The sequence below is a fragment of the Anabrus simplex genome, chromosome 8, assembly GCF_040414725.1.
Source record: "Anabrus simplex isolate iqAnaSimp1 chromosome 8, ASM4041472v1, whole genome shotgun sequence".
NCBI classification, from domain to species: domain Eukaryota; kingdom Metazoa; phylum Arthropoda; class Insecta; order Orthoptera; family Tettigoniidae; genus Anabrus; species Anabrus simplex.
The window spans coordinates 226,853,778-226,868,596 of NC_090272.1; the positions used below are offsets into that span (position 1 = coordinate 226,853,778).

At 35.9% G+C, this 14,819-nt stretch overlaps 1 protein-coding gene across 6 annotated transcripts in view; it reads left to right on the forward strand.

Moving 5' to 3' along the window:
- Positions 1-13,434, forward strand: part of LOC136879021 (zinc finger protein 706) — a 44,185-nt gene extending 30,751 nt beyond the window's left edge. For all 6 annotated transcript variants that reach the window (XM_067152733.2, XM_067152731.2, XM_067152730.2 and 3 more), the window contains one exon: positions 12,962-13,434. In XM_067152733.2, coding sequence (XP_067008834.1) covers positions 12,962-13,057 — 96 coding nt within the window. In that variant the 3' untranslated portion in view covers positions 13,058-13,434. The remainder of the gene's footprint in view (positions 1-12,961) is intronic.
- Positions 13,435-14,819: the final 1,385 nt, after the last annotated feature.

A 14,819-nucleotide genomic window follows, 5' to 3' on the forward strand; every position in this document is an offset into this window, starting at 1 on the left:
TGCCTTCATCAATTAGAAACTTCCTTGAAAATGACTTTTCAGAGCTCTATCTTTTGCTTCTTTTCTCAACCATGCACATTTTTCACTATAAAATATTGTCACTTGAGAAAGAACATAATTCAGTTGTAGAAGTGCTTGAACTATTAGAATCTGTCCAATCTTCATTGAAAGGCAGACTTGAAGGTCAATTCATTCCCCTTAAAGTCAGACAGATGTTAAAAATACATGGTTTGAATAAAGAATGCAAAGTGTTTATGGAGAATGTATCTTGTTTCTATGAAACCTGCACTGAGTACTTGGATAAATGGATGCATCCTATAGAGGAATTCAAGTGTTTCAAATGGTTGAAACTTCAAAACATTAAAGACCTCAGCTTTGACGATATTGAACCATGTATTCAGTACTTACAGTCAAAAGGTGTAGAAATAGATGATTCAAAATTATTCGACCAGTTCTGGAACGTAAGGGCTTATTCTAAAACTTCAACTTCGGATAAAGATACAACACTAGACCAACAATGGTCTGGTTTTTTTTAATAAGTGCCAGAACGTTGCTGTATATTCTGAACTTTTGAACATTTGCCAGTTTTTCTTTGCCATACCAGGTAGCAATGCCTCCAGTGAACATGTGTTTTCATTCATAAATGCTCAATGGGCAAAGGAAAGGAACCGTTTGTTGGTAGAATCAGTGAAAGGAATGTTACTTGTGAAGTTCAATTTCAAAGATGTCGTGTGAAGAATTTTATAAATATGTACTTCAAGAAAATAACTCGCGTCTTCTTTCAAAAGTAGGTTCTGTTGAAAAATACAGCTTCAAGGAAATGAACTGCAGCAAGGACTGATCATAAGTAAGGTATTTCCTTTTGTAAAAAGTTGTGTGTAATATATGTATAATTTTGTTATCAATTGAAATTGTCAGACATTTTTCTTAAATGTCCTGTTTTTTGCTAAGCAATGTCCTGCATTTGGAAATTTTCAGTTGGTAACCCTAACCGGCATGTACAAAATTGTAATACTGCTTGGAGATCGTGGACTACAGGTGATGTACCCGTTTAGGTTAGTGAGTGGATTTGGAAGCCATGGCAATAGGCCTGTTAAAGAATTGCAGTTCTGGCAATTATTTTTTACGGAACAGCTTCTAACCATTACTAATGCATACGTGAAACTAAAAGTTCAGAGAAACACTCCACTTCAGAAGTGGTCTAGATGGTGTTCATGGAAGGAAGTCGTAGCAGAAGGACTGCAAGGTTTGCAGCAATAGGAAAGTTGCGTTGGGGACGCGAGAAACTGTTCACTTCTGCAAAACCTGTGAGAAGCAACCAGGACTTCACCGAGGACTGTGCTTTGAAAAGTATCACACCCTCCAGAAATTCTGATGAAAATATGGGAAAAAAACCTGTGTGTTTGTCATTGTGTACAATGTCCGGCTCCATGGCTAAATGGTTAGCATGCTGAACTTTGGCTACAGGGGTCCCAGGTTCGATTCCCGGCAGGGTCGGGAACTTTAACCATCATTGGTGTCGTCTTCATCATTTCATACTCATCACAACACGCAGGTCGCCTATGGGCGTCAAATCAAAAGACCTGCACCTGGCGAGCCGAACTTGTCCTCGGACACTCCCGGCACTAAAAGCCATATGCCATTTCATTTATTTGTGTACAGTATATTTGCATTTTGAACCTGTACAAAGTTGTAAATGTGTAAATACAGTAAAACCTCGTTAAGATGTCTCTGCAGGAAACAACAAAAATGAACGTGTTAAGCGAGAAAACTTACTACTGAATATACTAATAAAACTATCCGACAGGGATATGGAAACGCTAGATAATTTTTTTTTTTCAGACATGAAGGCATTTGCAATAGCAATATAATAAATATGAAGGCATTTTACGTCATGTATCTGCGGGTACAGTGAAAACTGTATCTACCATTTCTCAAGATGAGAGGAAATTAAAAAGTGTGAAAAACATGAGAGAACAAATATGAAAACCTTTTCTGCTGGGGCTTATAAAATAAGTGCACTGAACAGTGTGAAAAGCACCAAACAACAAATATGAAAACATATGCACGGGAGCCAATAAAAATATCCTAGTATTATTGCGGATCACTCTCTTTCTAAAACAAATGTTAGCAGAAGCCTTTTATTTTGGAACAGTAGGTTACAAAACATTATTTTCTGGTCACATTCTTAGACAATGAATTGGAGGTTAATCTCGGCCAGGTGCGACTGCGACCGAATGATTTGGCCGCCATTTTGAAAACCTTCGGCCAAGTCGCAATTCGAAGGTGCGAGTTCAACATTTCACAACCCCTGCACGCTTAAAGGTGCAGATGCCAGTCCACTTTCTGAAAGATTTTATTGTTTTCTTCATTAGAAAGGAATTTTTCTGTATCCATACCTAGGCTACTACAACATATATGCACCACGCTAGTCAATTTCACACTATTATGTTCCTCATGATGATGGTTGTTGTTTAAAGGGGCTAGCAGCTAATCCAGATATAGGCTGCCGTATCACGCGCAAAAAACTCCACTGTGCCACTCTACACCAAATAAAATACTAGCACAAATCGGCTCACTTTTTCCGTAATCACGCAACTATAGCGGCAGCTCTTACCTGAGTTGTAAATCGTGTTTCTTTCACAAGGGATGACAAATAACGTTTTCAGGGCTAGGAAAAAATGTGATCTTAACTTATAAGTGTTAATAGTGAAAATTCGTGATGCGGTAGGTACCTGTGTTTATGTTTCTAATCCAGATATAGGCTTCCTTAACATGGAACAAATATTCGCTACACTTCACTGTACCATCCAGCAAAAAATCTATTTCTAACTTCTGAATGGAATGCGAAATACAAGCACAAATAGCTGCTAACCAGCAAGCACAATTGAACATTCCTGAGGCTAATAGTTTGCTCCCCGAACGTGTAACTTATCCTGTGAAGTTCAGGAATTGAATTCCTTTTTCCATAATCACGTAGCTGTGGTGACAGATCTTACGTGAGTTGGAAATCACGTTTGTTTCACAAGGGATGGCAAATAATATTTTCAGGATTAGGAAGGATGTAATTGTACGAAGCGGTGGTAGCCAAAATTCGTGACTCGATAAGTTAGGTATTTTTATATAAATTTAATCTGATGAGAATCGGGTCTTCGAATTTAAGACGTACTACGTGGGAAAACATGTTAATGAGGAATGTACTAACGAGGTTTCACTGTAAGTGTTTCCAATACATCTCCCAGTATGGCAACAACTGACTGAAATAATTACAAGTTGGGAAACATTATGACTAGGAAAATATTCGAGGGCAAAGGCTTAATTTCTGATAAATTTCTTCAGTTTGGCCAAAGGGTTGTCCTGTGCATATTCATTTAATGTTCCCCAAGAGTGTACGCACATGGTTGGTTTTGAGGATAGTCAACAATATTATAACTATCATCAAACGCCTTGCAAGTTGTCTGTGAAGAAGCCTTGATAGTATGTGTCGTAGAGTCCAGCTATGCTTTCTGAAGATAAATTAGATATATGGTTCTCTCACCACTAATTACTGAAGATATCTTGTTGCATTCTTAATTTTTATTATGTCTCAAAGGTGCGACTCGTAGAGCAAATTAGGTTTTACCAGATCATAAATATCCTCTTTTGTGAATGAATGTATTCATGCTAGTGGAACCATGATTTCTCAGAAAAGAATGAGATTTGGATGGACATATATGGTATTGTCAAATAAGCCTACGTTTACAACCTTCCTTTCTGTCGCATTTATTTTTAACTAAGGCAAAAACAGCTTAGTGATCGCTTTTACCATCTATCACTTCAGTTTCTCTATAGAGTTCATCTGGTTTTAGCACCACATGTAGAATATTTTTCCCTCTAGTTGGTTCTGTCACTATCTCGTTCAGCTGCCCTTTCAAAATTAACTTATTTGCTATTTGTTGGTCATTCCTTCTGTCATGTGCATTATCTACCTTGTTAAAATTTGATAAATTGAGATCACCCGCTACAGTAACGTTCTTTTCTGTGCCATTCCTCAAATGTCTGATTACCAAATAATTCCACATCAGCTAAGGGAACCACCATTTCCATGTCATTTGCTTTGCAGAGAGAGAGGGAGGAGGAAATATATTTTTTGATCCTGCATATTTTGCTTCTGTGAAAATTGGTCTCAAGTGCTCCATTGTTGGCAGTAATACACCCCAAAAAGTTGCTATGTTTTGTAAAATGGGGAACTATAACCACAGAGATGTTGGAAAAACTAACCAGAAGTATGCCACATATTTGTAGAGCAAAACCTAACGAGAAGAAAGTCTCATTTGTCGAACAGTAATCTGAGAAAAGGGCGAGCACAGACTTTGAACAGTGTAGCTCTAAAAGACAGTATTACTGTATCTCAATTACTTGAAGCATAAATTGCTTTATAGTTTGTCAGTTTGGGTATAATAGACGCCTATGTTTGTATTTTGATTAAAAATGTCATTTGAAATATCACTAATCTGCTCCCTGATAAATAACTAGAATTTTCTTTAGATGAGTTTAAACTTTTTGATGCTGGTGATGTCATGTGCTATGTCTTAAAACGTAATATATTTTGGTTTCATGCTGTGTAGTAGGGACAAACTTCTGAGAAACCGTGTTTCTTGAAGGCTTTCCTCTTCTTCCTCAGAAGTGAACTAGAAAGGTTCATTCTTATTTAATTCTGAGCCATGAGAGCATCGTTATAAACAACTGCAATATTATTGTCATTTGCTTTGCAGAGAGAAAAGGGGGGGGGGGTCAATAACTATTTGGTTTTGAAATGTATTTTATGATCTTGCATTTGCTTCCTATCCTTGTGTGTTAAAAATGGTCTTTTTACCAAAAGCTTGATTGTTGGCAATAGATACTGCTATCTCTTTTGAATTACAGTTGAAGACATCGGGGGAATAACGATGTCCATTTTTCATTATTCTGAGATATTTGAATTTAAAGTTCGAAACTTTTGATTATTCATGCCAAGCACATTGGTAAATAATAAGTACACTGAAAATACATATACAGGTTCTAACAATGTTCTGTATATATATATATATATATATATATAATGAGCCCCTGTACACTGCTCAGCATTTGGAAAGAATGGTATTTCTTTATTGGTCATGTCCACAGCAACAAGGAAATGCACTTTTTACTTTTCCGTAATTTCTGTCTGTATGTACACGCATCGTGAGAAAACGACTGAAGAGAATTTCATGAAAGAGTATAACAGTCTGACTGGATATTGGCAGGAAATAGCCAGGAAGTTAGAAAACTTTTTTTCTTTGGCATGCCATTCCTTTGGTTCATACATTGTCTGATACTGCTGGTACGTAACACACTGGTTCATCCATAGTATTCCAGCTATTCCATCCCTACTGTAACGTGCTGTTTTGAATGAGCAGTGTGCACATTTTGCAGAGGCTCACTTAGTAATGGTAGTATGACCTGGTCTAGAATTGCAATTTAGGCCTATTCTAAATTATAGCACCACAATTCACTAAATGATTCAAAATTCAACCCTGAAGAGAGTAGTTTCTTAAAAAGTCTTCCTCTTCACTTTTATTATATTCTACATTCATTTTATTCCAAATTAGCAGTGAAGAGGGGTTTTCTCCTCTGGCTTGGAGGAAAAATTTGCCTCCAAGTCAGATTTTTCCACCGCTAGTGTAGTGAAATGAGATTTTCCGACTCATCTGGTACTCCTAGGAATCAGATTAGTAAAAGGGCATAGGTTTGCCCTGGGTTTCTCCTCTCTTCGACCCCCCCACCCCCAGCCGAAAAGAGAAGAGTGTTCACGGATCACGGCTGTCTGCGGCTTGGTCATTCCAGCTCTGGAACTTTGGACTGTTAGATCGGCAGCGTAGTACTGTTTGTTAAAAGTGAGATTTCAACGGAGAGTCTGGTCGCTACAAACAAGAATTAAATATGTCAATACTTCCTCTGATCAAATTGCAAAACTGCAGCAGCAAGCCTCAACAAATCTAGAAGCCATTCTCCAACAAACCCAAGACTTCAATTCTAGATTATCATCATGACTCTAATCACGCATAATTCAAAATTACAGTCTTTTTAAATAACATTATTTAGAGAGCACAATTCTTAACTAAAATTCTCAATACTGAAATGTTACTGTATTCTAGAAACCAATGCACTTTAGAAACTATGGCTCCTATATATTAACATCCAATATTTATATTTATGACTCAAATTTTAATGCCAAATTATAGTTGAATCAATTTTAACATTGCAAGCAATTTTTAGCCAAATTTTCAAATTGTATAAACTGTGTTTTGGACGTCAGTGTGTTTTAGAATTAAGAGTTACTCCATTTTAACATTGCAAATCATAAGATGTACAATATTATAGGTTAGGATCCACCTTTCAATACTCCGTAATAAGATGGTAAAAAGTAGTTACAACCTGTTTAATGGGACCGGTTTCAACACATTTTAAGTGTCATCATCAGCCAATTTGCGAAGATCTTAAAACAACTAGCACATTGAATACAGGCAAAAAATTAACATTGTATCATAACGTAGCAATTCAGTAAATGTTCCGGCCGAAGAGCAAAAGGTGACGTGAATGAAGGCGTTCATTCACGTCACCTTTTGCTCTTCGGCCGGAGAAACAAATGCCTACAAGACCTGCCTAGCAACGACTTTACATAAGTGAATATTTGACCTGCTTATGAACTTCAGCTATATTTGTTTTCGGCGCAAGATAGTGATGTTCTGTTTACTCTCTTGACTGTGATTATTGTGTTTTGAACATTTACTGAATTGCTACGTTATGATACAATGTTAATTTTTTGCCTGTATTCAATGTGCTAGTTGTTTTAAGATCTTCGCAAATTGGCTGATGATGACACTTAAAATGTGTTGAAACCGGTCCCATTAAACAGGTTGTAACTACTTTTTACCATCTTATTACGGAGTATTGAAAGGTGGATCCTAACCTATAATATTGTACATCTTATTTCTCTATTCAATACGGAACAATAATGAAGTTTTTAACTTTAAATTGCAAATCATATTGTCATAATTTTTAATGTGTATATTATTCTTATGTTTTAAATATTATCACCGAAATTAGATTTACATTCAATGTAATGAAATTTGTAACAATTCAAATATAAGTAATAATAATAATAACTTAAATGTTTCCACCTTTTCAATACAATATATTCACAAAATTACAAGATTATACGGTACTAGTTTCGACCCATCTAGGGGTCATCATCAGCCGTATTGGAGCAAAGATCATTTGTGGCGAAATCCTAAGACAATATTATTTTAAAGAATAACAAGTGAAATGAGATGTTATGGTAATAGTTAATAATACAAGGAATATACATAATAAGAGGTTTTTAACAAAGAATAAAGTATAAATGGGGTGTTGTAAAAATTATAATCATGGAAATCAGTAAGTTCTTGTATTGAAATGAAATATGGCTTAGGAAGAGGGCTTAAGGTGGGGCTGAAGGGTGCGGGAGAAAGTGTAATTGTCTTGGAAAAGTACCTTTGATTAAATTTAGGATTGAGTTTAGGTTGGCTGCATTATTGTTTCTGAGGAAAGTGATAAATAGATCGAAGAGTATGTTGGGTTTCTCTGAGATTTCATTGAGATTGTGACTGGCATTAAAGTATTGGTCTAGGTGTATGTAGTAATTTTCCATTATGTTCAGTAAAGGGCCCTTGTTTGCTAATACGAGGATGTCCATGTCTTGTTCAATATTGGTGAAATTATGGTTATAATCTTGCATGTGTTGGCCGATGGCTGAAAACTTGTTGTATTTTATTGCGTTAGTGTGCTCGTGGTATCTGATAATGAAGTTTCTCCCGGTTTGCCCGATGTAGGTTTTTTTACAGGTGGTACATTTGATCCTATAAACTCCTGATTTTAAAAAACTGCTGGTCTTGTTGATGTGTGAAGTATTGTATAAAACATTCATGTTCTTATTGTTGGTTTTGAAGGCTATTTTAATGCCTTGTTTCTTAAAGATGTTGGTTAACTTGTAGATATCATTGTTGAACGTGAAGGTGGAAAATGTTAGAGGTTTGGCTATTTCTTTTTTGAGGGTAGTTTTTGGGCGATGTTTGTGTTTATTGATTATCCTTTCTATAAAATGATTGCTGAAGCCGTTGAATTTTGCGATTCCGCGGATTGTGTTGAGTTCGATTTTTAGATCTTTATTGGACATAGGTATGCTGAAGGCCCGGTGAACTAGGCTGTTGTATGTGGCTCGTTTGTGGGACTGGGGGTGCACTGAATCTTGGCGAATGGTGGAGGCTGTTTGAGTGGGTTTTCTGAAAATTTTATAACTGAAAGAATCTGAGTTTCTAGTGATGGTTAAATCTAGAAAGTTGATTTTTTGATTTGATTCGGATTCTAGTGTGAATTTGATATGAGGATCAATATTGTTGAGTCTTAAGAGGGTGGTGGGTGCGTTAATTGATTTCTCATTCATGATTACAAAGACATCGTCGACATATCTGGCCCAAAAGAGAATGTTTTCGAATTCGTTGTCAATTTTGGTGTATTCGAGGAAGTCCAGGTATATTTCTGCTAAGATACCTGAGGTCGGTGACCCCATTGCCAAACCATTTTGTTGATATATGACATTGTCAAAAGTGAAGAAGTTATTGTCGATGATAAGTTTTAATATTGTGATAAAGTCTTGTATCTCTAGTTTGCTTAAGTGGCTGTTTTTGTTTAAATTGTTTATAATTATCGGAATTAATTTTGATACTTGTATGCTTGGGTACATGTTTACAATATCGAAAGAGTGGATGGAGTGATCCGGTTGCAAATTGAACTTGTTTAGTTTTTCTACTAGCTCAGATGTGTTTTTAATAGACTTTTTGGATAAGAATTGATAATTTTTTCTTAAGAAACATTGGATGAATTGTGATATTCTGTATAAGGGGCTCGGTCTATAGTTGATAATTGGCCGGATGGGAATTCCGGTTTTGTGAATTTTGGGAAGAGCTTTAGCAGTGGGGAGTCCTGGGTTCATATGTATGAGTTTGGATTTTTCCTGTTCGGTAAATAAAAATGAAGTGTTTTTAAGAGTTTGTTTAAGTAGTTTTTGAATTTTTTGGGTGGGGTCTTTTTTGATTATGGAAAATGAGCTGTCTGTGAAAAAGTTTTTTGTTTTTTCAATATATACTTTTTTATCCATGATAACTGTTGCATTGCCTTCACGTTCAACAATGATATCTACAAGTTAACCAACATCTTTAAGAAACAAGGCATTAAAATAGCCTTCAAAACCAACAATAAGAACATGAATGTTTTATACAATACTTCACACATCAACAAGACCAGCAGTTTTTTAAAATCAGGAGTTTATAGGATCAAATGTACCACCTGTAAAAAAACCTACATCGGGCAAACCGGGAGAAACTTCATTATCAGATACCACGAGCACACTAACGCAATAAAATACAACAAGTTTTCAGCCATCGGCCAACACATGCAAGATTATAACCATAATTTCACCAATATTGAACAAGACATGGACATCCTCGTATTAGCAAACAAGGGCCCTTTACTGAACATAATGGAAAATTACTACATACACCTAGACCAATACTTTAATGCCAGTCACAATCTCAATGAAATCTCAGAGAAACCCAACATACTCTTCGATCTATTTATCACTTTCCTCAGAAACAATAATGCAGCCAACCTAAACTCAATCCTAAATTTAATCAAAGGTACTTTTCCAAGACAATTACACTTTCTCCCGCACCCTTCAGCCCCACCTTAAGCCCTCTTCCTAAGCCATATTTCATTTCAATACAAGAACTTACTGATTTCCATGATTATAATTTTTACAACACCCCATTTATACTTTATTCTTTGTTAAAAACCTCTTATTATGTATATTCCTTGTATTATTAACTATTACCATAACATCTCATTTCACTTGTTATTCTTTAAAATAATATTGTCTTAGGATTTCGCCACAAATGATCTTTGCTCCAATACGGCTGATGATGACCCCTAGATGGGTCGAAACTAGTACCGTATAATCTTGTAATTTTGTGAATATATTGTATTGAAAAGGTGGAAACATTTAAGTTATTATTATTATTACTTATATATTGTTCAATACGGACCAAAAACATGAAATTCACAATTCAAATATGACAAACCTTGAGACAATTGTATAGGCTGATGATGCTTGTGAATAAAGCGAAACATGTCCCGGTAAATTAGTGTTGTAACATTACAACTTAGCAACACAAACTGTAATTTGTATTGATAAGGTGGATCAAAACAACCAACAAATTGTTAGTATATCATGAGTAAAGGTCTCGGCCGCACACAGCAAACAATCACATACACACATGAATCCGTGTCACCTTCTGTTCTCAAAATAAACATAGTGGATTGGTAAATGAAAATACCGAAAGAAGCGTGTAAAAGTAAATTTAACACACAAATAAATTAGAAACACATGTAATGAGGGAAGCTCTTCTAACCAAACCATGGGGAGCACAGAACGAAGCAATAATAAAACCAAGAGAAGATTAAAGAAAAATAAATACCTCGATTACATAAGCAATTAACATTCTCGAAAGGCCGAGATATGTACAGACGTCTTGAATCGGTTAAAATACCTTTTATATGCCACAAAGGCGACTTGGAAATCCAATCCTTCCATCTTGTCAAGTCAAAATCTCCACACCCCACCAACCACAAAGATAACCCAACAGACGGAGCAGAAAAGAAATGCTTTGACCTATGCTAACGTATGAGATGCCATCTATCGGAATAAGGAAAGATTACATAGTGGTAACAACACATGATGGGAAAGAGTAATAGTTCATAGATACAAGAGTTCGCTAGGAACGTGAAGACATCAGAAAAGGCATACATACCATAAAATGATATGGTGCGGTTGAATTGATACCAGTGAGCTGGACAAGTCTTCTGTTTTCAAAACCAAAGGTGATTCAGTAGTTTACAGTATTTATCATGTTTATCACATATTGCATTGTACAGATAGGCAGTAATCGGTGTGACTTTGTTAAAAAATATATATCAACAGATGTTATCTTTGTTTGTAACAACTGTTGAGAAATATTGGGAGAAATGGAAATACTTGCAGATTGCTTTTATCTTGAGTCTTTGATTTCATCCCACATCAGTTAATTCGACCAACTTTTTGACTTTGGAGTCACTGTGTTTGGATGCAGCAAGTAAGATACATTGCTGGTGCTTATATTACTTTTTCATTAAGGCAGTAGTTCAAGGAAGTTGCATAATTCTCTATCTTTATGGCTTATCGCCTGAGAATTACTTTGTGAAGTTTCATGGGACTTCTTTTATGCTAGTATGTTTGCCAGCACCACCAAAGGTGATCTACAACTACCGGTTGAGTCTGGAATAACTGCTTTATTAGGTTTTGGTTTCTCCAGAACATGAAAATGAATACAAGATTACAAGCCAAAATGACAATATCCAGGTCAGTGGTGTGTGTCTGAAGATTTTCAGCTAGTTGTTTGTGTAGCAGTGTTGGTCATTGCCGAAGTGCATGTAAACGTGAACCGTGGGGTGATTGCCAATTGAGGGAAATCACAAGAGTATTGTTCATCGTCCAGTTGCTCTCAATTGCTGACATGTTATGTCTGTCCTGCAGCGTCACAGAAATGTCACTGAGCCCTTATTTCAGATTATCAGTGACTGAAAATGACTAGAGCAATAAACTCCATCACTAGGTCACATCATCCATCCTCCTAATTTTGTACCAAATGCTACCTACTATCTTGAAGGTGACCTACATCAACCAAGAAGTAGATCAAAGAATGTGCCAAGACAACCTTAAGTCTCTAGATCTTCGGTAACATGAGGCGTTCAGTCATGCTAGACTGTGTCCCTTCTTCCTCAGAGCAGATGAGAAACTGATTTAAAGGAAAGTAAGATTGCTGTTATTTGCCTCCATAAAATAGAAACTTCGGTATGGTAATGTGTTGCCCAATTATGGACAATGAATGTATTATTTCTGCAGTATTTTTACACTTCCTAATTTAGACTTCATGTTCTAGTTGTCATTCATGAATATTATCATCTTTAATTTTGTGAGATTGTTTTATACTTCCCTATAATTTTAATGATAGCAATTTTGGAAATTTGAAATATCTTTCAAGAAGTGTTCATTTTTAATTACATGTTAATTTCCTATGTTATAGTAACTAGTAACTCGCACTTCACTTCTAGCACCTTACAGAAAAACAGGGAATTTCAAAACCATCTATATATTCCGGCTACAGTAGTTATTTTCTAATCTAACTCCAGCGTATGAACATTATGCAAGTAAATATTCTTAAACATAAGGAGCACATTTGTGCTGCAAAGAATGATCATTTGCTTACATTCGGCTGCATACCCATAATTGTATTGAGTGGTTAGAAGTGTTAATCTCTAATTTTTCCTACTGTTGAAACAGCTGAAGTTTCTGTGGTTAATCTTCTCTAATTTCCTGAACTTGGAAGATATAATAAAACCGAATATGTTGTATGTGTGGTTAGCGTCATGCAGCTGTGAACTTGCATTTGGTAGATTGTGGGTTTGAATCGCACTGTTGGTAGCCATAAAGATGGTTTTCTATGGTTTCCTATTTTGACACCAGACACACCTTAAGGCCATGGCCACTTCCTTCCCACTCCTAGCCCTTTCCTACCCCATCGTTGCCAGAAGACATGTTTTTGTCAGTGTGTCATATAACAAATTGTAAAGAAATATATAATAAAATATTCATAATTAAATAAGCAACACCAGGATGTGCTATTTAATCAAACTGAGATTTTGATCGGGGGAGTCGTCTAAAACTTGTCATTTAACTGTAGTATGTGAACTAGTTTTATTGAAGTGGTACAGCAATGAATGGAAAATTATGGTACAAGCTGTTCAAGGTAACTTCTTTTTATTTTTCCAGGCCCAGATGCCAGATCCTAAGACGTACAAACAACATTTTGAGAATAAACACCCAAAGAACGAGATGCCAGACGACTTGAAGGAAATTGCTCTATGATGGTGGAGCCATCACTCTCTCTTTAATTTTTCTACGGAAAGCAATGCATTGTGTGGGACTTTTGTTAGAGACAGAGTGATGCCACATATGTGCTTACAAGAACAGAAGGGGGGCTAACTTATTAACATTCTTCTTCTTCCTCTTCCATTTATGTGTGTAGCAACATAGTTGTTGGTCCAGGGTCACACAATCTCAGCTTTATTCCCGTCAAGTGCTATAGATATTTAGTTGCATGACACAAACTTTGTATATTTGCAATTTTTTTTTTACATTTGGTGCATTGTTTTAATCTGCCCCCAGTGTGGTCTTGGTTTGACTTGAGGATATTTTATAATAAAGTTAACTAAATTGTAATTTTAAGGTGGTTCCTTAAGGTACCAGCTGGTTTTGTTGTTTGGAAACTCAAGATCCTTGACCTACTCCAGCCTCTGCTCTAATCCCTAACATCATTTGATGTGTGATAATACATTGAACATTTCTAGCTTTTTCATGTTTCTTTTAATTTAAGAAATGAAGTGTTAATTGAATATTGTATGGCACAGTGTATACCTCAATCTTAAACCCTAATCTCCATTTTTATGAGATTGGCTGACTACAAAGTATCTTCTTGAATTAGAACTCTTATTACATGTGAAAATTTAATATGTAGATTCTTTGTTTTCAGATTGTACCTTTTCTGCTCCTGAGTAGCTAACAAATCCCCTTAATCACATGACAGGCTGCTTACTACTCTAATTAAAATGAATACAAAGATATGGTTACAATGCTCATACTCATCTGCAAGTTTTTTTTTTTTTTTTCCTTCAAAACAATTGTATCCTGGAACTCTGCATAGTAATCAAAGTTGAAAAATTGACTTGGAAAACAATTAGTGCATCCAGTGATCTGGAATGGAGTATAGGATCTTTTTCTTTCGCTACATCTCGCCAATATGCTGACGAGATTCCTTAATGCATCTTCTGCAAAATATAGCATTTTCAAGTCGTTGTGGACAGTTGTCAGCCGGGTGTTTGCAGGTCTGCCTCGTTCAGTTTTCCCCATAGTAATGGCGAAACCTGCTGACAAGATTGTTCAAATAAAGTAGGAAGAAGGAAATACATTTTTGTTTTGGGAACTTCAAGTTCTTTGTTCTTTATGCTGAGTCATTCCACTGATTGTAGATTCAGTATCTGTGAAGGCAAAACACGAACTGTCCAAGTCTTGTTAGATTAGATTGGACAAGGCCTATTCAGTTCAAATGTCAATGAGATACCCCTTTCTTATGACAAATGCTTCCTCCTCTCATTGAATGAATACAAAGAGGTGGTTACAATGCTAATGTTCTTCTGCACAATTTTAATGTTTTGCAAAGCAATTAATCCAGAACTCCTGCATAGACACGATAATATGCCATCTTGATCTCAACTAGTCTTTGATCCATCACTTAAAGTAACTGCCATATAATCCCGAATACCACCCTGCACCGAACAAGACCCACTCATCTGAATTTATAACGACAAAATTTTGAAGGAAAAATCTCAAGTTTACTTACCAGGTTTTTTAAAAATTTCTGCAAATGTTTCACAAAATTGCTAATTTAAAACACTTTACAAGTGATAACACTAAAAACACCAAAATGAGAAATAAAACTAGTTCAATCTACTAATCAGTCATGTGCCAGCATCATCAGAAACCATCGAAACTTTGATCACTGTCACCTTCCAACACAGTCTCGTCCTTCCTACCACCCGTAGAATTTGAAATTCCACATTTCTGGAAACTG